The sequence below is a fragment of the Balaenoptera borealis genome (genome assembly GCF_965194805.1).
Source record: "Balaenoptera borealis genome assembly, chromosome: 3".
Classification (NCBI taxonomy): Eukaryota; Metazoa; Chordata; class Mammalia; order Artiodactyla; family Balaenopteridae; genus Balaenoptera; species Balaenoptera borealis.
Genome location: NC_138866.1, coordinates 87687218 through 87713754, shown reverse-complemented (window position 1 = coordinate 87713754; position 26537 = coordinate 87687218). Strand labels below are relative to the sequence as shown.

The following is a 26537-nucleotide window of genomic DNA, read 5'->3' as shown; positions in this document are numbered from 1 at the left end:
CGAGGCTACAAAAGGCCGCGCACCGGGACACCCTGCTGCGGGCGCGCTCTCGGGGCACTCGGAAGGAGGTGGCCGAGCGCTGAGAACAGTCGACTTGTGGACCAAGCGGGCGCGAGGCGATGCTGCGGGTGCGGTGTCTGCGCGGCGGGAGCCGCGGCGCCGAAGCGGTGCACTACATCGGGTCTCGGGTGCGTGCGCCGCCGCCTCATCGGGCGGCCGCGTGCTCTCTTCCCCCTCTCCTTCCCTGGCTTTCCCCCGCCGGCCTTGCACGACCCTGTCCTTTCTGGGCCCCCTTGGAAGCTCGTCTTCAGGAGCCTTTGCCGGCTGCCGGAAGCTTGGCGGTGTCCCAGGGGAAGGGGGCGTGCGTTGGGGCCACACCCAGTGGGCACAGCTGCGGTCTGCGCGCCTCGGGCTGCGTTGGCCGTCGGCGCGGGGGGCGCCGCCCTCCCCAGCCGGAGGGGGCGAGGGCGACAAGCAACACCGATTAGTGAAAAAGGGCGGCCTTTTGGCGGCTCATCGCCATGGGTGGGCAGAGAGTTGGGCATGCGTGTACCGTGGATGTACTGGAGAAGGGGCGAAGTGGGACTCGGGGACGGAGGAGGAGCGAGCAGGCTCATTCCAAGTGTAACGTGGAGTCCTGAGTCGCGAGAGGAGTTGGAGCGAATTCGGTCTGTACCCAGATTTCTGCCCGGTCCTGCCCTCCGCTTCCCTGGTATGGAAGCACGCGCCTGCAGCAAACCCTCTCTAGCTCCTGGGACAGGAATAGCCAGGCAGTTTGGTTTCCCCCAGCAATTGGCTTCAGAACAGCTGTCACTCCCTCCTGCTTTTTAGTCTCCACCCTGGCTCCCCTCCTGCCTCCTTCCCAAGGCTTTTCACAGAACCGGATAGAGATTTGTGGGGTTGAGGTTTGCCCAGTGTATGCGGGACTCTCCCTGCTCTAGAGTTTATGGGCTCTACATTTTCAAAAGCCTTTCTTTGAAGTTCTTAGATCTCCTTCCTAGTTGTTTAAGTTTGTACCTGGGTTAGTTAATCCTTATCTTGGCTAGGGTACTGTGGACCATCTGTAAAATAAGCCCATGGCACTTGGTCACTCTCTCATAATTGCAGTGCCAAATAATGTGAAGTGTGTGTCAGTGAGGACAAATTGGTGGTTTGAAGCTGATTATTCTGAAAGATAAAGTCATTTAAAATGCTTCTGTATTTTCATTTGCGTGGGGCGGGGGGAGAGGATCCTAACACTAGTAACCTTTGGTACTGAAAGGGACAGGAGGCTCCCTCCCCCAGCTGGACTTGGCAGGGAGATCCGGAGCCACTTTCTGTAGTTTTCTGGGAAGAAGGGTGACCCATCATCTGCAGAAAACTTGCTTAAGGCTTGATTGCAGAAAACCATTCCGAGATATAAATGGGGGTGTATGGTCTTTGGGGACTAAATCTTCTCAGAAGTTTTAAAGAGTTATACCAATTAACATAATAGATAAAAAGATAATGTATAAATAAACACAAAAGTAAAATCTGTAACCCCACTACCCACCTATCCACTAACAGCTCGGTTTACATTCTCCTAAAAGATTTTAAATGCCTGGCTGTGTTATCCTGGGTTTTCATGCCACCTCTACTTCCCCCTCCCCCAAGTACTGTGCAGGACCACACAATAATCTTTTCTTTGTTCTTGGAAGCTTGGAAGAACTGTAACAGGATGGGTGCAGCGAACTTTCCAGAGCACCCAGGCAGCTACGGCTTCCTCCCGGAATTCCTGTGCAGCTGACGACAAGGCCACTGATCCTCTGCCCAAGGACTGCCCTGTCTCCTCTTACAACGAATGGGACCCCTTAGAGGAAGTGATAGTGGGCAGAGCAGAAAATGCCTGTGTTCCACCATTCACTGTGGAGGTGAAGGTAAAGCCGGGGTTTCACATGTCTGAGCGGGTTCATTCCTCATGGTCTGCAGTCTGGCTTCTGCTCCCACTCTCCTCTGTAACTGCGTTCACTTTAGCTTACCCAAGACCACCCAGATCCAGTGGCTGATGATATCTTACTTGGCATCTCTGCAGTATTTGACACTATCTACACCAATGATTACTCCCTCCTTCAGGTTTGGGGAGACCGTTTCGGGGGGTGGGGGGGATATTTGTTCTTTCACTATTCCTCACATCTTCCTTTACGGTCTGTAATGTTGGGCTGAACAGAATTTCACTGTAGCTGTTCTCATAGTTTCCTCCCACCCCTCCACTCTGGTCCAGATCTCTCTCCTGAATTCTGTCCATATGAACACGTTAAATTCCTTGCTGGATGTTGCCACTGGACCTCAGACATGGCACATTTGAGTTCAGCTGCGAGCCACTCTGCAAAACTGGGACGTTCTTCATTCCTTCCTTTCAGTTTTTGGCATTCCTATTTATTCAAGCTAAAACTTTTATTTATTTCTCCTTCAATCACATCCTCCACATCCATTCTCCAAGATCGAACAAGTCTTTTATCAAAATGAACCTTACCTCCATCCCTCTGCTACTGCCTTAGGTCAGGATCTCATCTACTGCCTGGACTATTGCAGTTAACTCCTAACTGGTCTCCCCTATTTGCTGTACTCTCTAAACCACCTCTAGCTTCTAACAGAGTAATTTTTTAAAACCCAAATTCAATATTGTTACTCATCTGCTCCTATCAATCCTCTATTTTGCTAGCCTCTCTCCTCTAATAATTTCACCCAGGTTTCAGCAGACTTTATAAGATAACCATATAAACAGCCAAATTAGACTACTACCAAACAAGCCTCAGGCCTTTGCTCCCACCTAGAAGTCTCCCACCTACCCTCCTGCACCCCTTTTGTCTGCAGTTTAAACCTCCCCCTCTTCCTACCACCTAGTTCCAGTGGCACCTCCCACAAAGCCTTCCAGGACTTCCCTGGTAACAAGTAATACCTTCCTTTTTTTAAACTCTTAGTGCTCTTTATCTGTAATATTTTTATGACCAGAGTCTCTGTGGGCTGGTATTCCGGTTATATACTGCATAAGGGTTCCATCCACACTTCAGATGCAGCTTAAGCTTCCATTAATAATGGGTTACAAATATATCTTCAGTGTACTTAAATTCTTCCTGAATATTAACATTTTTATTTGTAATGTGGGTTGAGGAAATAAGTTCTGTTACATCACTGTCATCATCATCAGAAATGTTGCCTACCTTGTATCAGGGCTCCAGAGTTATTAGCACAAAAGAACTTGCTTTCCATCTGGAGAGGTATGATGTTTATTACGTAGAAATGAAGACTAATACTAAGTATCTTATGGCAACTAGCGCAAGGCAGTTGAATTCAAATACCAGGAGAGCTAAGGGAAAAGCAATGACCAAATGCTGGATAGTTAGGAAGTCTTCTTCCTAAACGAAGAAAATAATTCTTGAGTTAGACCTTGAAGAGAAGGTAATAGAAAAAGTCATAACTTCTTCTAGTTGTTCTGAAACTACCTTTGGTTTTGATATTTGAAATTTGATGAACAGATTAATTTATGTATCATCCACATGTTTTAAAAAGGCACGATCTTTTAAGTCTTTTCTTGAAAGGAAGTCCCATCCCCTAACCACTTTAATTGGGTGGAATTAAATTTCAAATTCAGGCAATAGTTTATCCTTCTATTTGTCTTTAGAATAACTGACTTTTATATCATGTGATCTTACGGAATCAGAATTCTAAGACATTATTTTGAGTTCTTTGTCACTTGATCTATGATTTTAGATTTTGAAATTTCATGGACTTTTGGAAGGTGCCAGGCTGAAGTCAGGAGATCAAGATTGAATTAGGTATTTGATAAAAGCTTATTAGCTAATCTCAGTTAATCAGCTATTTGACCTTGTGATCTTGATTCCACAAATTTCTGGGCCTCACTAAAATGAAGATATTAAGAGGGTTGCTATCTACCTAATGAGATTAAATAGGAAGGTAAAAGGTTACATGTTACTTATTTTTAAAGGACAAAACTACAACTCATTATAGTTGTACGGATGCAGTTTGCCAAGTGTGTTGAGGGTACAATGATTGTAGATAATAGTAGCTTAAGCAGTATTGATTTCATTCATTTGTCTGGTTATTTCTGCTTTATGACACATAAGAAACTAGGTATCGAGGGAGAGGAAATTAAATCTAAGACATGCATGGCCAACTAGAAGGTCTTACCTTCTAGTTGGAGAAGAATGACACAGATATATTAATCAGTTTGGGACCAATGAAATATAAAATAACGTAGTAAACCATTTATAGGCAGTTAGAGCATACGATATGTTGGAAGATGTAAGTGCTAGAAAAATTTTATGGGAATGAGGAACATAGTTGTCAGGAAGCACAATTTTTGAAAGCTATGTGGCTTTTTATTCTGCAAACATAGTGAATACTTTCCATCAAATATCTGCTTTTTGTTTTGCTTTTGTCTTTTTTTTCTAAAGCCCTTGATAAAAGGACCTTTTAAAAATACAAAGTCGAGTGGGATGAATTGGGAGATTGGGATTGACATATACACACTACTATATATAGAATAGATAACTAATGAGAATCTACTGTATAGCACAGGGAATTCTACTCAGTGCTCCGTGGTGATCTAAATGGGAAGGAAATCCAAAAAAGAGGGGATATATGTATACATATAGCTGATTCACTTTACTGTACAGCAGAAACTAACACAACATTGTAAAGCAACTATACTCCGATAAAAATTAATAAAAAAAATACAAAGTCGATCAAGGTTAATGTAATATAAGTTTGCAGCTGGATAAATAATGTTTCTATTGAGATTTCCTAGCCTTCCAAAGACAGTATTTAAAATTCATTTGGCAAACACCCCTAAAGGATTTTAGGCTCTGAAAGACTATCAAGTTTCTAGGAATGCAGCTACGTGTCTGCAACAGATTATTAAAAACATCACATGCTAAGCATTTAATATAGTGTTTTCTTATCTTGCAGACACTTGGTAAATGATTGCTAACTTATTTAGCAGGGTTATAAAGGAAGTGTAAATAATTTCCAACTATCTCTTGGAAAATGTAGCCTGGCCTGATCATTCAGACTTTGTCCAACCTTAGCCAGAGTATGAACTATACAAGAGAATTCACACTTGTTCAAATAACTTTTTTCTCCCAGGAAAGTTTACTTTATATTTATCAAGCAAGCTTCACTCTGCACAAATAGTCACATGGGATACTTTGGAATGTGTCCAGCAAGAAAACATGGCTGTGCAGCAGAAACTATTTAACCCAGTGTTAAATTTTCAAAGACTTCTTGTCCCCTCGTGGGCTCTAAGAGATGTGCCTGGCATGAGAAGGAGGAAGTGGTGAATGGATGAGTAGTACCAGGATGTCTGAGGGGAATATAAAGAGTCGTTATTATCCTCTCCTCTGGTTGCTACTGCAGGACCTCCTAGGAGTACAAAACAATAGAGTGCTCTTGTTTTGTTTTGTTTTTTAAAAGAGTGGATTGATCTTAACAAGCAATCAAATTTTTAATTCTGATAACATTTTTCATGGGCCAGAAACTGAGCTTATTGTTTACCTATAGATCTTCAAAAATAAAGCAACTAACTGATCATTTAGACAGGGTTTGGCAAGGTTTTTCTTTACTGGGCCCGATAATAAATGTTTCAGGCTTTGCAGACCATAGGTCTCTGTCACAACTACTCCACTCTCAGCTCTGCCACTGTAGTGCAAAACCACCACAGGCAATATGTAAATGAGTATTTCTATGTTCCATAAAACTTTATTTGCAAAAACAGGCAGCAGTCCAGATTTGGCCCGTAGACTTTAGTTTGCCAGCCCCTGTTTTAGAGCTTCACTGGCATCTCCCTGTTTGCTGAAGACCTGTTTTTCAGATTCTTATTCCCTCCCCAGCAGGCTCAGCTGCAGCCTAATTGATGTGAACCTAGGTATTGAACTAACAAGAGGCAGGTCTGCTTCCATATGTTTGATATTTATCAAATAAATAAATATTGAGGTGAAAGTGGAAGTAGAGACATATAATCTGGAAAAGACATGGTCTTTGACATTAAAGAGCTAGACATCTAGATCGTCTATCTCATTACCCAGTTTCCCCTTCTTTATGGCACTTATCACTGTCTGAAGTTATCTGATTTATAATAATGGAAACCTTATCGGACATGATTAGGACTAGTGGTTGGTTAATCAATGATATAAGGAAACATTTTAAAAACACCTGCTTTAACACAGACCTACTAGAGAATGGACCTGAGGATACAGGGAGGGGGAAGGGTAAGCTGGGACAAAGTGAGAGAGTGGCATGGACACGTATACACTACCAAACGTAAAATAGATAGCTAGTGGGAAGCAGCTGCATAGCACAGGGAGAGCAGCTCGGTGCTTTGTGACCACCTAGAGGGGTGGGATAGGGAGGGTGGGAGGGAGGGAGATGCAAGAGGGGAGAGATATGGGAACATATGTATATGTATAACTGATTCACTTTGTTATAAAGCAGAAACTAACACACCACTGTAAAGCAATTATACTCCAATAAAGATGTTAAAAAAAAAAAACTTAAAACATATAAATGTACGTTGCTTTGCCAATCTTTTGATGAAGGTCCAAGGCTTTTTCTTAGCATTTGGATCTTCTGATTGGAATTCTGCTTTATGTGTCTTGATAAATTATATCCATGTGCGTCTCCTACATTTCCCAACGTAGTTTTTAATTTGGCTGAGAACTTTGCACATGGAAAACAATCTGAATGAAGAATCCTTCCAGACGTTTCCACTTTTGAAAACCAGTCTTTTATAGTTGTTGTACCTACCCTAATTCAACAGTAATTTTTAGCAAATTGATTGAGCCTTTTTAAAGCATTCAACTGCTTTCCATTCAGTTGTCTTTTAAAATGCGTATAACCCTTGGACACTTTCTAAATGTTAAGATTTTTTTTTTCAGCTACTTAAAAATTTGGGGATTTGCTTATCAAATCACTTCTTTTTATGGTGAAAGGACCTGAAGCACTATGAGAGCTTAGATGGATTGGGGAGAAGAGAGGTTGGTGGGGAGAGACACTTTGGCAGGGAAGTGTAGGAAGCACTAAAGGTAGACTTGCACCGCTGCACAGGTTTGCCAAGTGGTGATTCTGCTGAATGAGAAAATAATCAGTAATGGCTTTTTAAGAGAAACAAAGCATAGTTGAGAGTATGTCCCTAACCTTTAAGGGAGCAGTGTCCTATTTTCCTACAAAGTATCTTGAAGTGCTGTTTTTTAGACAGAATTCTGGGATGCCTGGGTAGCCCATGGTTTTATCTTCGTATAGGTGTGCTTTTATTCTCTTAAGCTATTTTGTTTGTTCTCTTATTTGATTTCATTGAGACTGTCTAATGGGAGCGTCCATGTCCTATTTTGTCTATGAAGCATGTAAAAACTGGCCCAAGAGCATTCCAAGTCCATGTGAGGGCAGACAAGCTGTGTGTGGTAAGGCACATGGTAAGATCTCAGGCAGAAGGAACAAAAGGTCTCAAAACATCCAGAGAATTTAGAGATCTTCATTCAACAAATACTGAGTGTCTTCCCCCAGTCAGTGTGCTTGGTTCTGGGGATGAACACTGCACCAGGTGTGGTCTCAGTCTCAATTCCATTAAGTTATACAAGTAATTGTTCACAACCTATGAATCTATCTTGAGCTGTAATTTTTTCCTGTAAGTATTTCACTTACTTTCTTCTGGTTCTAGGCCAACACATATGAAAAGTACTGGACTTTTTACCAAAAGTATGGGGGCCATCATTTTCCCAAAGATCATTTGAAAAAGGCTGTTGCCGAAATTGAAGAAATGTGCAATATTTTAAAAATGGAAGGAGTGACAGTGAGGAGGCCTGACACCATTGACTGGTCCTTGAAGTATAAAACTCCTGATTTTGAGTCTACGGGTAAGTGATGTTGGATACTTTAACTGCTAGAGTCTTAATTTTTTTATTTCTCTCAATATGTAAGGAGAAAGCTCTGATTATTTCTCAGAGATCCCTTTGTTTTAATAATCCTTCAAAACTTTAAAGATTATTTAGGAACAGTTTGGTTCTTTTTGGTAAGACTTAGATGTACACATTCTAAACTCCATTGTAAATCTAGAATTTCCTTGAAAGAAGCAGTTTTTCTAAACTTCATGGGCATTTCCTTACATAAGACCAGTGGATTCCATTTAATTTTCCTCAAGAACAGAAATTAAAAGGGGAACAGAAACATTCCCATCTTATTTTTAACTGACACTGCTGCAGGATTGTTTTTGTGCCTGAGTTCAGTGTGTTCTTTTTTTTTTTTTTTTTTTTAATATTTATTTATTTATTTATTTGGTTGTGCTGGGTCTTAGTTGTGGCAGGTGGGCTCCTTAATTGCGGAGTTCGGTGTGTTCTAATTTACAGTTGTAAGTGATCCTTGGCCCAATTTTCATCTTGTGGTACTGATATTCCCTGAAAAACTCTGTTAGGAGTTACAAAAGGTGAAAACTTGGTGGTTCAAGATCTCTTTGAACAAGAGATGCTTCTTTTTCTCTTTTCTTCTTCCTTTCTTTTCTTTTTTTTTTTTTTCTGTTTGGCCTGGCTTCACCATCCCCACACAGAATTCATGTTAACAGTCTAGCATGTATCATTTAATATTTTTTCATTTGCGTATAATGATATACATATACACATATAGGTTTTCTGTAATTTTTATTTTTTTACCAAAGAATGAAATCACATTATATAGACTCTTCTGTCTTGGAAGTTAGCATCACTGAAGTTGCTCTGGAATCTTCTGGCCTGACAGGTTTATATGGTGCAATGCCTCGAGACATCCTGATAGTTGTGGGAAATGAGATTATCGAGGCTCCCATGGCCTGGCGTGCTCGCTTCTTTGAGTACCGCGCATACAGAGCAATTATCAAAGACTACTTCCGCCGCGGGGCCAAGTGGACAACAGCTCCTAAGCCCACAATGGCTGATGAGCTTTATGACCAGGTAAGTCCCCAATTATGGGAGAGCTTATTAGTAACTTTTCTAAATAATCCACAGAGACTGAGAGAGTCTCTGATACCTTGTATTTATTATGTATTTCAGAAGCTGAGATCACCTACTTTTCGAAAACTGATTGTTTTATGATGAAAATAAGAGTAAATGATAAGTGATAATAACAGTAATAATAATAGCTAACACTTACTGGTGTTTACCATGTGCCAGATCTTGAACTAAGTACTTTATTTACATCCTCAGTCCTGTTTATTTTTCACAACAACCCCGTGAGGGAGTAGTTTCATTCCATTACAGGGAGGAAAACTTGTCTAAAGGCGCACAGCTATTCATTGGTGGCGACAGAACAGTCACTAGGCTGAACTCCAGCCTCTTCTAGAAAAAGAATTTGGTCTGTAGGCCATATTCACAGTGAAAGGAAGTATATGTCTCTTATTAGATCACTTACTGTTTGATCACTTATAGAAGAATCAAAAAATGAAAATTTCTTTAAACCCTTTAGGGGTTTAAAGACAGAAGTAAGTAATGAATCTATTACCCAACCGCACACCCAATCAAATTTGGTAGGGAATGCAGGGCATCGCATTTTGTGGTATGAGTTAGGCCCAGGGCCAACTTCCTTTTTCAAATGAACAGAATGACTTCATCTTGCAGATTTTCAATACTGTAGATAGACACATAAATCATTGTATGGGTCATGGAATGTTTTCAGTTTCATTACTGCCTCTGTACCACTTGCTTCCAAGTGTGAGGAACTTGTCATGCCTAGTTTTTTTTTGTTGGTGGTTTGGTTTATTTTGGTTTGCTTAGCATGGGCCTACATCTTCCCATGCATGTTTCAGTCTAGAACAGGGCAGTAGTATTTCAGGAAATGATGATGTTGAACTAATTTTCTTAGTAATGAAGGCCCTATCAGTCATCTCCTCATGAACCAAGGCATTGTGTGTGTTCATTCTTGTTCCAATTAGGATTACCCCATCCATTCTGTAGAAGACAGACACAAATTGGCTGCTCAGGGAAAGTTTGTGACAACTGAGTTCGAGCCATGCTTTGATGCTGCTGACTTCATTCGAGCTGGAAGAGACATCTTTGCACAGAGAAGCCAGGTTGATAAAGGCTACCTGGGAAATTTCTCACTTTATTATTATATTTTAAATTTCTGAAATTAAAATATTTTCATCCTATTTTTAGTTATCTGAACATACAACCAAATGTTTATAGGTTTATGTCTCCTTTTTTATTTTCAGGTGACAAACTACATGGGCATTGAATGGATGCGTAAGCATCTCGCTCCAGACTACAGAGTACATATCATCTCCTTTAAAGACCCCAATCCGATGCACATTGATGCCACCTTCAATATCATTGGGCCCGGTCTTGTGCTTTCCAATCCTGACCGACCATGTCACCAGGTAGGGGAGTTCTTAGGACTCCGTAAAATCAATAGAGTTCGGCAACTGAAGGAATTGCCACTATTATTTTAAGCACTCCCGTGATTCCTAATGGTTCTAAATGATAGATTCAGCAATGCTCACATTATTATGATCAAACATTGGATTGCTTATGTTATATTTACTACAAGATGTCCAACACTCAGAAATATACACTATAGCCGTGATAATTAGTGTAGTGTCATCAGACTGACTTTGGCTGCTTGCTGCTGTCAGAGCCTCAAGTTTGTGCGTATGTGTGTGTTTTTATTGAACAGAGTGGTATTATCTCATAACTTGCAGCCGAGGTTCCTCAGCAGATGAATTGCAAACAAGATGCTCTCTGCATGTCTGGGGTAACACCACTAGGTAGTGGGTGTCTTCTTCCCTCTTCAGTGGGGCCCCCTTCAGTCAGGCCCACCCGGCAGGGGAGGGGCAGAACCACTGCACTGCAGCAGGTCTATCCCCCCTGCAGCCTCCTACTTCTGCCCGCTGCCCCCTACTTCCAGTTGGGTGGTGAGTGATTTTGTGTTATTTGCTGGGCTGCAGTGCGCCGTTGCAAAATTCACTATTTTACCACATCACTGTTCATTTCTAGTCTATATATTTAGACCCAATGACCAAGATTCCTTATTCACTTAATTTTAATTTATTTATATATAATTTATATAAATCAATTATATATATTATTAAATATTTATTTTATACAATTTATTGATATACTAAGTGGGTATGTGAACTAGGGATGGTTGGGTTATATAATAGGTCACTAGGGACAGTTATGGTTCTTTGGGAGTATATTCCTAACATCTGTCTTTATACCATGGTCACAGACGCAAAGTGACAGACTATGAAGTGGATGGACTATGGGTTTGACAGAGTCGTGTTTTGTTTTCTTATAACTAAGTAATAGGAAATATTTTCATTTTCTTTAATGAGAATTTCTCAAGGAAAATATCTTTGTGGTCTTTTAAAATCTCTGAAACCTGTGAAAAGCACAAGAATAGTTTTAAAAGCTTTAACATTTCTGTTACTTTTTAACTTTAATCTGGCAATCTGAGGATTTTGTGTACATTTTAACTACGATTCAGACAAAATCATCCAAATGTTTTGAAATTTTAATTTTTTAATTTTGGCAGTTGAGAAGACAGCTTCTCAAAAAGAATTATTAATCATAAGGGCTATCAGAGACCAAGAATGATAAGAATAGTATCTATAGATTTAAGCCTCTTTGGGTTTGGGGGGTTTTTTTTTTATTTTGGTCTTGCAGATTGATCTTTTCAAGAAAGCAGGATGGACCATAGTTACTCCTCCAATACCAGTCATCCCAGATGGTATGTTTACTTTTGTATACTCATAGCCTAAAATAATTACTTCAGTGGCCAAGAATCTTTCACTTATAGACAGCAGCCTGCATATTAGCAATTTAGAATATTTCCCTGGTAAGCAGTAAACTGGTGCTTGGCACTACGGGTACTAGAACAAGGCTGGACTTGTGTTCACAACCTCTCCTTCCATAGAAAATGAAAATGAAAGTACAGGAAAAATCAGTATAAAACAATATCACAGAAAGCAAGAAATGCCTTTTTAAAGACAACAAGATGAAATTCAAATGTGTAATGAGTATGGATTGATTCATAACATTTACAGATAGTCTTAAGATTAAAATAAATTTTCACAGGGAAACTGAACTATTGAAAGAATTGAGCTGTCACTTGAATATTCTTCACTTCTGAATCCTTGCTTTAACCAAGAATAACAGCAGACATGATTTAACGGTTATTGCTATTTTTAGATCACCCACTCTGGATGTCATCCAAATGGCTTTCCATGAATGTCTTAATGCTAGATGAAAAGCGTGTTATGGTGGATGCCAACGAAGTCCCGATTCAAAAGATGTTTGAAAAGCTGGGTATGTACAATAAATGAAACATGTTCATATTCAAAAACATTAAATGAGAAGAAATGACATGCTAGGTCTGATGTATGATTTATCTAATTAAATTTCTGTTCCTTTTAGAAGCACCAAGTTATTATTTCATAGATGGACAATATATTTGTTTTCAACAATCACAACCTCAAAAGTTTGGAGATGCATCCCAGGCTCCTTAGACACCCCCTTAGCAATAAGTTTATCAATCTTCTGTGACTTATCTAACTTCCTGGTGCCCAAGTGTGGAGAACTACCCCTTTGCAGATGAGCATATAGATGATTTGGCCCTTCGCCAAATAAGAAATAGTTGGGGTCCTTTAAAAGTAATTTAATTGTCATTACGTATTTTAAAGGACGTATAAGGATACAGATATAGAAGTGACATATGTGTGATAAGCACTGTGAACAAAGTAATGAAATACAATAGAGGATGTCAGTAAATCATTTCAGCTTCCAACTAAAAAGCAGAACTGGTTATTACTTGGGTGGGAATTTGCTTATCGTGGTATTCAAAATTTAGACCAGTTATTCTATACTGAGAAAAGCGTTGAAAGAATTTTCATACGGCTATTATTAGGGTGCAAAAGTGTGTGTTTATCACTATCATTCTACTTGACATATCCTAAGTGTCAAATAAAGCCAGGCGGTACACTTGTTGAAATCAAGTCATGTTTTGATTTATGTCTTATATTTCAGGTGTACTACTCAGAAGATATTGTTTGCCCCTTTGAAACATCCCTCTTTAATGAAGTATCAGTTTAAAAAGATTAGCCCATTAGTTTTAGATTGAGCCCAATCTAATGATTTCACCCCTAATGCTATCCCACTTTTTTTTTCGTGGCTTTTGTTAAATAAGCCAATTGCTTGGGTTCAGTTTCCTTGTCCATTAAGATTTTATTGTTTCTCAACTTAAAATATTATTAAGTACCAAATATTTGATTTATAATTTTGTTTCTAATGAAGTCTTTTTGAACATAGGGAACTTGTTAAAACAAATTAAATTCTCTCCAATTCAGGGTTAATATGGCTCTAGCCATCTGACTAAGATAGATATGTCTTTCTATCAGGAAACCCATGCTCATGGTTAAAAGCCCACTTCTTATCCCAAGCCCACTCCTGAACCCATGTCCAAACCCTATTTTTACTCTTCAAAGCCCTGCTCAGTCTTACTTTCTCATGAAAGGCTTTCCAGATGACTCATGCTGCCTTTCTAACTATACCAGTGGACCCTTTAGCAACTCTGTAGCTTAGCTTTCCTCTCAAAATAATGGATTCCTCGAGAGAGGAGAAAAGATTTTCTTTTTAAAACCCCATTATGCCAAACACAACAGATTCTTCCAAAATACCATTGGTTGACTGGGCCATGTACATCATAACCATATTAATACAAATGGTGCTGGATTAAACTAATTGCCTGAGTAGCTTTGATACCTGTATGACCATACAACCCAGAGGAGCTCTGTTCCATTGTTTCCTTAAGGTGGGCTGGTCAAGCTAATTGTGTTAGATAAACTCTGCTTATATGTGGGTAGGTAAAGTCAACTTTTCAGGTTGGCTAAATTATACTTTTCTTACTAAATTCACGTGGTAAATTAGAAACAGTCTGACAAAGTAGTTAAAGCATAAGTCTAAAAGGCCTTGAAATTTTACTATTTGGATTGTTTCTGAACGTTTGTCAGATATATCCGCTCATGAAACCTGTTGACTTGTGAATAGTCAATAGAACAAAATAGACTTCAGGGTCTCTGCTGACTTTCTGGTGAAGGTTTTATATTAGCAGTGGAATAGATTAGATGAAATATAATTGATGAATAAAATTGAAAGACTATCCTGGGGTGGACTTAAGGGTTAGAACCACAGGATTCCTACCCATTTTTAGGCTCATTTCTATAGAAGAATCTTCATGTGAGTCCATCTAACTGGCCATGTCTCTCTCTTTCCATGCAGGTATCAGTACCATTAAGGTTAACATTCGTAATGCCAATTCCCTGGGAGGAGGCTTCCACTGCTGGACCTGCGATGTCCGGCGCCGAGGCACCCTACAGTCCTACTTTGACTGACCAGGCCTGCTGGGGCTTGGGGCTTGGCCTCAAATAAACCTAGGAAGCTTAGGGATAAGGTTCATTCTCCTGCTTTAAAAAGTGCATGAACTGTAGTGCTTTATACAATCATATCCATAACAGGGGTCTTAAGCCTGGTTTATTTTTGTTACTTTTCTTTGGTAAAAGGAAAATAACCTGTGCTAGATCTTACTCTCTTCTCCTAAATTTTTTACTGTTTGGCTTCAAGCATAAAAATTTGGTGAATGTCTACCAAAACAAAAAATTAGTCATTTGAGTAACTTGGCTACTAATACATTTAACCATCTACCTCTGTTTTTAATTTTCTTTCCAAAAGGCAGCTTGAAATGTTAGTCCTAATAGTCACTTTTTTTTTCCTTTTTGCTAAACTTGTGAATGTTTGTATCACTTCTTTTTTCTAAATAAAAGACTCAGTATGTACAAGATGTTATAGAACCAGTAATTGTCTCTTTTTCTAATAAGGAATGTTGGTAATTTTTAATTTTTTGTTTTAAAAAATAACCTAGACTATGCAAACATTTAAGTGAATTTTCCATGAATATTTTTAATATTCTCATCTCAACATTGATGATATTTGCTATTAAAAACCTTTTCATACAACTTACCTCATTTCAAGTGATTTATTTTAATCTCTTTTTTCTTCTCTGTCCAGAATTTTAGAGGAATATTTAGTGCAATAGGATATAACTATCAGTTCCAATTCCTAAATTTTGATGTTCAGTATCTAATGGATACATTGCATCTTTGGTAATCTAAGATTTGTTTACAGATGTGCAAATTATTTAAAGCACAGACTTTAAAAGCATTAAAAAAAAAAACTAATGGAGGTAAAACCTACATGCGATGTGAAATAATTTTAATGTCGGATACGGTACATATATTTTTATTCTAATAAACTTTTGTGTTACAGAATGGGTTTTATTAGAGTTTGGCATCAGTCTAATCATTTTAAGCATAAGTAAATTATGGGAATATAGCTCTTGGAACAGTGTTCTAATGCTTTGAATTAATCAATATATTCACCTCCAGTAGATAAAAATTTAAACCTAATGCTTGTGTTCAGAAATGTTTAGCAGAGTCAGATTTTATTTATTAATTAATCCAATCAGTCAACAATATCTGAATGTCTTCTGAATATAAGGGACTAATCCTAGGCCCCAGAAGAGGAAAAAAGTCTCCATTCTCTAGATACTCAGTATTTTGACCCATGAAAAATCTGTGGGGTGGGGATGGGGGGAGGGGTTCTTTGAAGTGGTCATGGGTTTCGACCATGCCTTTGTAGCCTAGTGTCTTTTTTCACACACCACAGAAATACCTGCCCATTCTACACTCGACTGAATCCTGCTTAAGAAACCTTACAATCATGTGGATTGGTGCACACTTAGAGGATATATTCCCAGGTCTAAATACTACTCTGCAATTCTATTACACACCCCTCCACATTCTCCTCAGTGGCTAATTCCAAACCTTCACTTTGTTCTCTTATCTGATCATATTGTTTCACTTTTCACAGAGAAAATAGAGGCCGTCAGGTGTCAGTTCCGTCAGCTTTTCTGCTCCAATTCTCTATAGATTTACCTGCATTTGCATTCCCTGGTTAAATTCTCTCTCCTTGCCTGTACTAGCTAAGCTTCTAAAGAGAAAAGTAGGGTCTTCCTCTCATCACTCAACTGTACTTCTCAACGCTCTACAAAGACACTTCTCTCACTGCTGCAGAAAAAGAGGTGAACCTTTTGACCAGGTCTAATCCACACAACTGTCCTTAGATTCTAATCTTTCTCTCCTCTTTCGGGAACTGGCTTCATCAGTTATCATCTTTCTTATAACTCCAGCCTCTGTGTGTGTGTGTTTTCCCTCAGCAAACAGTCATGTTCAAAATAATCTTCAAAACAAAAACTATCCCTCTGGCAACGTCACTGTCCTTTAGAGCTCAGTTTCCAGAAAGAATCCATCTACTGATATGTCCACTTTTTCACCTTTTATTTACTCTTCAATCTCTTGCTATCTGATTTCTACCTTATTGCTTCAGTGTACTGCTGAGAACCCTGACCCAAGTGTCATTTCCAGTGGACACAATTCAGGCCTTATGACCATTCCTTTGAATGTCTCTCCTCTTTTGGGTTTCTGAGATACCGCTTTCTCCCATCTCTTATTGATTTTCAACCTCCTCCACTGGATTGTATTCTTCCTCTGTTAAGGATGGATGTCCACAGGGTGCTTCCCTGGGGCCTATTCTTCTCTCCTGGATCCTCCCAGGTTATCTCGCCTGTGCACAGGTCTTCCCCTCTGCATATCAACCAGTAATTCCCAGAGGCTACGTGGGAGGGGAGGCCCTAAGCCTGGACCTTCTAGTCTAGGCCTGGCCCTGAGCCCCAGGTCCTGTTCCCAACTGTCTGTGGACATTATCTGGATGTGCAAAGGCATCGCAGGCTCAACACTATCACAACTGACTCAGTTGGCCAAGCCATCCTGGACTCTTCCCTCTTCCTCATCTCATCGTGTCTCTTCCATTGGCCTTTTGCATGGTTATTAAATAAGACAATTACTTCAACAAAGATATCTCAACTGAATGATTTAATAAAGTCTCTATTTTTAGATCCTTGGCACTGCTTGTGGGTGTCCCCTCTTGTCAAAGTTGTGGAGGAAAACAGAAGCAGCCTGGTGTCCACCACACAATTGCTATCAGGTTTCTTTTCGTCATCCACCAGTCCTGCAACCTGGTGGTTTCTCTGGTGTCTGTAGCAGGCAGAAGGCCCACCATTTGCCACTTTAGAGTCATGGTTTCCAGATCACTTGCCAACAACTGCAGATTGCCATTCTTCCTAGGGAACACCAAGCCTTTTGTAACTCGATGTCTAAGGAAACAGCTGTGCATATTAGGACGAACCTACTGTCATAAAAAATGAACTAAATTTAAATAAAAATATCTAATATTGCCAGGGCAGGTCTAGTTCCTAGTAAAAAGCAAGGTATTCCTTTCAGGAATAGCCTTTTAAAAATAAAGTTCAGGACTTCCCTGTTAGCGCAGTGGTTAAGAATCCGCCTGCCAATGCAGGAGACATGGGTTTGAGCCCTGGTCCTGGAAGATCCCACATGCCATGGAGCAGCTAAGCCCGTGCGCCACAACTATTGATCCAGCGCTCTAGAGCCCGTGAGCCACAATTACTGAGCCTGTTTGCCACAACTGCTGAAGCCCGTGCGCCTAGAGCCCATGCTCCACAACAAGAGAAGCCACTACAATGAGAAACCTGCTCACCGCAACAAAGAGTGTCCCCCGCTCGCCGCAACTGGAGAAAGCCCGTGTGCAGCAACGAAGACCCAATGCAGCCACAAATAAATTAATTAATAAATTAATTTTAAAAAAATAAATAAACAAAAATAAAAATAAAGTTCATGGATCTGACCACTCTAGTGTGTTAACTTGCAACTACATAGGAATACCACCCAATAGTTCAGAAGAATGTAAAAATACACTACCTCAGATTTTTTTTGGTCAACTTTTTGGATGTAGAGGATCTTTTTTTTTTTTGAGAAATTAGAAGAATATGAAAAACACTTAGATTCCCATCACAGTGCACTAACAGTAACAGTTAAACGAGGTTTGACTGCTAAAGTCTCATAGGACTTAAAATGACAGTGCTTATAAATCTATAGTTTATTGCAGGAAAAGGACACAATATAGCAATAGTATTAAAGTAAGGATATGCATCACAGCCAAAGGCCATCTCACAGCAAAGAGTCCAGGGCAACCAAGCCCGAGCTGCATTTGTTAGCCCTCTGTAAGGGCTGTCTAGACACACTTTCTCAGATCTGGAACCACCAGTATGAGCATGGACCATCTCAGAACCAAGGAGCCCAAGACAGAGTCTCAACCAGGGTTTCTCATCCCCTGTTGGTCACGTGGGCATATACTTGCTATGTAACCAGTTCCAATGACAGAACCCTCTGGGTGTCTCAGACCAAGTGCAAGTCAATTTCACTGTTATCAATAAACAATGTCAACAGCTTGCCCTGAAACTCCTCCCACCCATGGTTACAAAACAGCACTAATAATCAGTAGACGTTATGCCTGGACCAGAGGTCAGTGTCAGGTGGGTACATTTCTTATTTTAGTAAAACAGTTCGGGCCAATTTCAGGTCTGCAGGAATTAACCCTCACAGCACGGTCTATCCCCCTCATCCATGGTCAAGACCATTTTAGGACAAAATTGTCACTGTTAGTTTGAGAGCCATTACTTGCTTGATGATACATAATCAAGTAGACAATCAAAATGTACATGAAAATTCCATGCATTTGTAATAATCCGTGGGCAGCTGGTATGGATTTAAACAAATAGCTGAAAATTCCAGCATAAACTTTGTCGTACTTCTGAACTAACTTTACAATTTGTTTGTCTACTTCTTCTACAGCCATTGTATTTATGGTATGTATCTGCTGAGGGATTCAGGGACTGTAGTCGACCTACCATTGCTCAGGTCAAAATTTTCTTCATGCCGGTTCTTCTCCACAGGGATAATATCCTAAAGGGGTTTAGTTCAGTCTCCCAACATTCACATTTGATTGTCAATATCAGTATTATCATACATTTTATTAGCTTCTACAATATTAGTTTTACCCAATTATCTAATGTAATTCTACCTTTAATCCTCCTCAGGTCAAGTTATAAGACATAGTCCTATAATTTTGTGGAACGGCCCTTCAATCACTTGTTTTCTCTCAGTTTAAAAAGCATATGTTTTGTTTATCCCCATTTTCTATTAACCCATTACTTTGAGAGTGACAAGTAATATGCTAAGCCTACTGAATAGGTTCTTTGCCTACCGTTTCACTCTATATACAGGCAGTGAAGTGTCTTGATCTGATCTGATGAAATGTAACTAGGAGAGCCAAACAGGAAGGTGATATATGTGTGTGTGTGTGTGGTTGTTGCAGTCCTTTGACAGAATTTGCAACAATGACTTTAGCCATTGGTATGTGAAACCAAACCCTTAAGGCCAATATTTAAGTTGCCAAACAATAGATAAAGGGACAATGTAATCTATTTGCCAGCTACATGATGGACCTTTTCCCTTGGGAATACTTCCCCAGAGGAACTGAAAATTCTGCCTTTCCTGTTGGCAAATAGGGCAATTTTTATTAAGAGTTTGAGGCTCAGTAGGGGCCAAATAACAGCTGGCCAATCCTCTTCAGAAGGCTCTATAGTCAGTCCTAGGGGAAAAGAGGCTACTTGCTTGTGACTACAGTGAGTTCCTCCCATGGAAACTCCCAGGAACATGCTCCCATTGTGCACCAAATCCATTTTAGGATGGAACTTGTTTGGGCATTGTCCTTCTTGTTGGAATGCTTTTCTAACATCACCCATGACATGCTGGTATTTCAGGTCTTAATATAATCTTATATCCTTCTGTTATTGGAGCTGTTCCATAAATGCTCAATAACAAGCCTGTAACTGTCTTCAAAAGGAATATACTAGAGAGTAGCATTTGGTACTTTTCTAGTTCAAAAGTCCAGTTCACCATTGAGCAATAGATATTGCCTTTGGCCAGAGACTCCAGTTAGCATGAGTGCAGGCAGCCAACACTTCTAATTTTATTTCACCATTAGGATCATAAGGTCCTAATGGGATAATTTGGGCTACAGCCCTCTGCGGTTTTAAGAAGCCTTGCTGCTATTCAGCTCCTCAGTCAAATATAGCCCTTTTCTGGGTAATCTTATGAACTGAAACTAATGGTATCCCTAAGTGAGGGATACAATTTTTCCAAAAGCCAAACAGGCCCACTAGGTGTTGAGTCCCTATAGCCTGAGAGGTGGGAAGCAATAATTTATTGCTCATTGTCTACAGTATGCAGTCCCCCCAAATTTCACAGTCTGTGTACAGCCCTGGATTTTTTTGGAGTTAATCAATTATCCCCAATTAGTTATATGATTTATGACCTCAGTAAGGTCTCTTTTAGCTTGATCCTCAGATTTTGAGATAACCATAATATCACCAATATAGCATATTCGAACATTGTCCAGTTGTATTAGATCTAGGGCCCACCTGACCAGACTGTGAAAATACATGGGCAAGTTCAAATATCCTTGATGTGATACAGTAATTGTGTATTACAGACCATAACACGTCAATGCAAGTTGTGGTTGCCTCCCCCTGTCGACTGATAATGGGAACAGCACATTTTCTGTGGGATTCTGTGGTGAACTGGCCCACATTGGTCTCTGCTTCCTTTACCCTGCTATCTGGATTAGGTATCACTCCTCCATCAGCTGTCCTGTCTTCCAAAAATTTATAGGCAGCTCTCATCCCCTGTTCTCTCTTTTCTCTTAGTCCTTGTGGGTTTTTACCGTGTTATTCCATTACTATCATTTTAGGGCAGTTTCAGGGGAAAGTGAAGATAAATGTTTATTTTTAATCCAATTCAGTCCCTAATCATGTGTTAGTCTTTAGACAGTTAATTCTAAATAGCATGATAAAGGAAGAAATTGAGGGAATTTCCCCCAAATCGCACAACCTTGTTGCACACCAGGAATTAAGGTGAAATGGAAGTGAACCAGTCCTTGCACCGTCTGCAGCTCAGCTTCACATCATTTGAGTAGCCCAGAAAATCTCTAGCTTGGAATTGGATTAAAGTGATACTTGATTGCTGGCACTCCCAGGTGCCTGAAAAAAGTAATCAGAATTCTTCTTTGAGGGAATGTAACATCTGTCTAGGCTTCAGATTGTTTCTAAAAATAAGATTTCATATACAAAGTCCCATACACAACCAAAGATAGACAGATGCACGAAGAGTAAAGACCCTTTCAGCAAAACATTCAACAGAAATATATCCACAAAGACTCCAGATATCAGATTATCAGACAACAGACTATAAAGTACCCTCCCACTAAGAAGCCCCATATCCATTAGCAGTCATTCTCCATTTCTCTTCTAAGCCCTAGGCTATTACTAATCTACTTTCTGTCTCTATAGATTTATCTATTCTGCAAATTTAATAAATGGAATCATATAAAATGTGGTCTTTTGTGATAGGATTTTTTCACTTATCAAAATGTTTTCAAGTTTTATCCACTTTGTAGCTCATATCAGCACTTTATTCTTTTTTTATGGCTGAACAAAATTCCATTATATGGATATTCCACATTTTATCTGTCCATTCATCAGTTGGTGAATAGTTATATTATATCCATTTTGGGGCAATTATGAATAGTGCTGCTGTGAACATTTGTGTGCAAGTTTTTGTGTGGACTCAGCAATACCAGAGTGGAATTGGAATTGCTTCGTCATATGGTAACTCCACGTACTACTTACAGAAAGAAAAAAAAAAGTTACATTAAAAAAAAACTAGTAAGGGTTCTTTGAGAAGATAAACAAAATTGATAAACCATTAGCCAGACTCATCAAGAAAAAGAGGGAGAGGACTCAAATCAATAAAATTAGAAACGAAAATGGAGTACAAGAGACACCGCAGAAATACAAAGCATCCTAAGAGACTACTACAAGCAACTCTATGCCAATAAAATGGACAACCTGGAAGAAATGGACAAATTCTTAGAAAGGTATAACCTTCCAAGACTGCACCAGGAAGAAATAGAAAATATGAACAGACCAATCACAAGTAATGAAATTGAAACTGTGATTTAAAATCTTCCAACAAACAAAAGTCCAGGACCAGATGGTTTCACAGGTGAATTCTATCAAACATTTAGAGAAGAGCTAACACCCATCCTTCTTAAACTCTTCCAAAAAATTGCGGAGGAAGGAACACTCCCAAACTCATTCTATGAGGCCACCATCACCCTGATACCAAAACCAGACAAAGATACTACAAAAAAAGAAAATTACAGACCAATATCACTGATGAATATAGATGCAACAATCCTCAACAAAATACGAGCAAACAGAATCCAACAACACATTAAAAGGATCATACACCACGATCAAGTGGGATTTATCCCAGGGATGCAAGGATTCTTCAATATACGTAAATCAATCAATGTGATAAACCATACTAACAAATTGAAGAATAAAAACCATATGATCATCTCAATAGATGCAGAAAAAGCTTCTGACAAAATTCAACACCCATTTATGATAAAAACTCTCCAGAAAGTGGGCATAGAGGGAATCTACCTCAACAATAATAAAGGTCATATACGACAAACCCACAGCAAACATCATTCTCAATGGTGAAAAACTGAAAGCATTTCCTCTAAGATCAGGAACAAGACAAGGATGTCCACTCTCACCACTATTATTCAACATAGTTTTGGAAGTCCTAGCCACGGCAATCAGAGAAGAAAAAGAAATAAAAGGAATACAAATTGGAAAAGAAGAAGTAAAACTGTCACTGTTTGCAGATGACATGATACTATACATAGAGAATCCTAAAGATGCCACCAGAAAACTACTAGAGCTAATCAATGAATTTGGTAAAGTTGCAGGATACAAAATTAAGGCACAGAAATCTCTTGCATTCCTATACACTAATGATGAAAAATCTGAAAGAGAAATTAAGGAAACACTCCCATTTACCATTGCAACAAAAAGAATAAAATACCTAGGAATAAACCTACCTAGGGAGACAAAAGACCTGTATGCAGAAAACTATAAGACACTGATGAAAGAAATTAAAGATGATACCAACAGATGGAGAGATATACCATGTTCTTGGATTGGAAGAATCAATATGGTGAAAATGACTATACTACCCAAAGCAATCTACAGATTCAATGCAATCCCTATCAAATTACCAATGGCATTTTTTACAGAACTAGAACAAAAAATCTTAAAATTTGTATGGAGACACAAAAGACCCCGAATAGCCAAAGCAGTCTTGAGGGAAAAAAACGGAGCTGGAGGAATCAGACTCCCTGACTTCAGACTATACTACAAAGCTACAGTAATCAAGACAATATGGTACTGGCACAAAAACAGAAACATAGATCAATGGAACAAGATAGAAAGCCCAGAGATAAACCCACGCAACTATGGTCAATTAATCTATGACAAAGGAGGCAAGGATATACAATGGAGAAAAGACATCCTCTTCAATAAGTGGTGCTGGGAAAACTGGACAGCTACATGTAAAAGAATGAAATTAGAACACTCCTTAACACCATACACAAAAATAAACTCAAAATGGATTCAAGACCTAAATATAAGACTGGACACTATAAAACTCTTAGAGGAAAACATAGGAAGAACACTTTGACATAAATCACAGCAAGATCTTTTTTGACCCATTTCCTAGAGTAATGGAAATAAAAGCAAACAAATGGGACCTAATGAAAGTTCAAAGCTTTTGCACAGCAAAGGAAACCATAAACAAGATGAAAAGACAACCCTCAGAATGGGAGAAAATATTTGCAAACGAATCAACAGAGAAAGGATTAATCTCCAAAATATATAAACAGCTCATGCAGCTCAATATTAAAAAAACAAACAACCCAATCCAAAAATGGCCAGAAGACCTAAATAGACATTTCTCCAAAGAAGACATACAGATGGCCAAGAAGCACATGAAAAGCTGCTCAACATCACTAATTATTAGAGAAATGCAAATCAAAAGTACAATGAGGTATCACCTCACACCAGTTAGAATGGGCATCATCAGAAAATCTACAAACAACAAATGCTGGAGAGGGTGTGGAGAAAAGGGAACCCTCTTGCACTGTTGGTGGGAATGTAAATTGATACAGCCACTATGGAGAACAGTATGGAGGTTCCTTAAAAAACTAAAAATAGAACTACCATATGACCCAGTAATCCCACTGTTGGGCATATACCCAGAGAAAACCATAATTCAAAAAGACACATGCACCCCAATGTTCATTGTAGCACTATTTACAATAGCCAGGTCATGGAAGCAACCTAAATGCCCATCGACAGACGAATGGATAAAGATGTGGTAACTATATGCAATGGAATATTACTCAGCCATAAAAAGGAACGAAATTGGGTCATTTGTAGAGATGTGGGTGGATCTAGAGACTGTCATACAGAGTGCAGTAAGTCAGAAAGAGAAAAACAAATATCGTATATTAACACATATATGTGGAACCTAGAAAAATGGTACAGATGAACCGGTTTGCAGGGCAGAAATTGAGACACAGATGTAGAGGACAAACGTATGGACACCAAGGGGGGAAAGCGGTGGGGGGTGGTGGTGGTGGTGTGATGAATTGGGCGATTGGGACTGACATGTATACACTGATGTGTACAAAATTGATGACTAATAAGGACCTGCTGTATAAAAAAATAAATAAAATTAAATTTAAAAAAAAATTTAGGGGCTTCCCTGGTGGCGCAGTGGTTGAGAATCTGCCTGCCAATGCAGGGGACGCGGGTTCGAGCCCTGGTCTGGGAAGATCCCACATGCCGCGGAGCAACTAGGCCCGTGAGCCACAATTGCTGAGCCTGCGCGTCTGGAGCCTGTGCTCCGCAACAAGAGAGGCCGCAATGGTGAGAGGCCCGCGCACCATGATGAAGAGTGGCCCCCACTTGCCACAACTAGAGAAAGCCCTCGCACAGAAGCGAAGACCCAACACAGCCAGAAATAGATAAATAAATAAATAAAAATTAAAAAATTTACATTTCCCCCCCAAATATAAACTAGTAAGAATAAAAATAAACCTACTAATATACCAAATCAGTGTATGATTTGTGTCATTCATTTGTATAATAGTTGGTATGACTGTATTACGGCTTGAAAAAGATGATGAAAAGGATCTGAAGGGCAAAGTGGCTCTCATGTGAAGAACTCTCCAGAGTTCTCACTGAACTCAGTCTAGAAGAAGGAAAGCTTGAGGAAGTTACAAAATCAAAATTACTGAAGTTACAAAATCTTGACTAACTGGTCAACTTCCAATTTATTTAACCATTTTCAAAACACCTCAATAAGAGTACAGTCTTGATTTTAAATAAGATAGTTTAGGAACCTAATAGCAAAGTAATCTGGGAAGCATAGACTCTGTTGGGTTTTTTTACCAAAAAAAAATAATGAACATATATGAATATTAATATATGAGTTATGGAGAATCTACCATAAGCTAGGCATCATCTTGAGTACAAAACATGCTTTATCTCATTTGACCTTTCTAAAAAACTTCAAGATAGGTATTATTTTTCTTATTAAAAAAGGAAGAGAGGGCTTCCCTGGTGGCGCAGTGGTTGAGAATCTGCCTGCCAATGCAGGGGACACGGGTTCGAGCCCTGGTCTGGGAAGATCCCACATGCCGCGGAGTGGCTGGGCCCGTGAACCACAATTACTGAGCCTGCGCGTCTGGAGCCTGTGCCCCGCAACAAGAGAGGCCGCGATAGTGAGAGGCCCGTGCGCCGCGATGAAGAGTGGCCCCCGCTTGCTGCAACTAGAGAAAGCCTTTGCACAGACACGAAGACCCAACACAACCAAAAATAAATAAATAAATAAAAATTAAAAAAAAAAAAAAAAAGGAAGAGAAAATAAAGGTTAAGTGCTCATGTCCAAATCTCTCCTATTTTAACAACAACAACAACAACAATTTTCTCTTAAATCACATCATCCCCCAGCTACCTCTCATTTCCTTCCCCCCACGCAGAGGGAAATTTCATGAAAGGATTGCTTGTATTTCCCATAATCATTTTCTTACCATCCACTTATACCTGAAGTTTGCCCGACGACATTGTCAGAAACTGCCTCCTCTGAGTTCAGCACAGAAGTGAGAGTTCCAGTGCCATTTTCCAGACTTTCTCTTAAAAACCTCTTCCCTTGGCTCATCCTCTAGAGCAGGATTCAGCAAATGTTTTCAACATCCTTGGAGCTAAAAATGGCCTTTGTATTCTTCAATAGTTGAAAAAAGTCAAAAGAAGATGATTTCACAACATGTGAAAGATTACATGAAATTCTCATTTCAGTGTCCATAAATAATGCTTATGGGACACAGACACATGTATTCACTTCTGTATTGTCTATGGTTGCTTCGGTGCCACAATGGCAGAGTTGAGTAAGTTGGGACAGAGGCCTTACGTGCTGCTATCACTGCTTCGCAATGCCGCTCGCGGCCTATGAATCACACTGACACACTTAGAACTTGACAGATCCCACTGACACAGTTAGAACTTGACAGATCCCACTGACACACTTAGAACTTGACAGA

General features: G+C 39.5%; 1 protein-coding gene and 2 long non-coding RNA genes across 3 annotated transcripts in view; 1 reads left to right on the top strand and 2 right to left on the bottom strand.

The window, feature by feature from the left end:
• The first annotated feature begins 18 nt into the window (after positions 1 to 18).
• On the top strand, positions 19 to 14827 carry GATM (glycine amidinotransferase). Its single transcript, XM_082388829.1, has 9 exons — positions 19 to 188; positions 1677 to 1895; positions 7691 to 7886; positions 8761 to 8951; positions 9929 to 10066; positions 10208 to 10372; positions 11661 to 11724; positions 12186 to 12302; positions 14271 to 14827. The coding sequence occupies exons 1-9, from the start codon at positions 120 to 122 to the stop codon at positions 14381 to 14383; spliced, it is 1272 nt and encodes a 423-aa protein (XP_082244955.1). The 5' UTR covers positions 19 to 119; the 3' UTR covers positions 14384 to 14827.
• Positions 1902 to 26537, bottom strand: part of LOC309627163 — a 73611-nt gene continuing 48975 nt past the window's right edge. Inside the window, exon 4 of the long non-coding RNA XR_014243551.1 lies at positions 1902 to 3374. This is a non-coding gene — a long non-coding RNA (uncharacterized lncRNA). The remainder of the gene's footprint in view (positions 3375 to 26537) is intronic.
• On the bottom strand, positions 14582 to 26501 carry LOC309627182. Its single transcript, XR_014243574.1, has 2 exons — positions 26031 to 26501; positions 14582 to 17226 (listed from the first exon to the last, which is right to left on the bottom strand). It is a non-coding gene; the product is annotated as an uncharacterized lncRNA (long non-coding RNA).

Bases quoted from the DNA above. Each gene is read 5' to 3' on its own strand.
- GATM (XM_082388829.1), top strand. From the start codon at position 120: ATGCTGCGGGTGCGGTGTCTGCGCGGCGGGAGCCGCGGCGCCGAAGCG. The intron at 1,896-7,690 runs GTAAAGCCGGGG...TTCTGGTTCTAG, and splicing joins CATTCACTGTGGAGGTGAAG to GCCAACACATATGAAAAGTA. The intron at 12,303-14,270 runs GTATGTACAATA...CTTTCCATGCAG, and splicing joins AAAGATGTTTGAAAAGCTGG to GTATCAGTACCATTAAGGTT.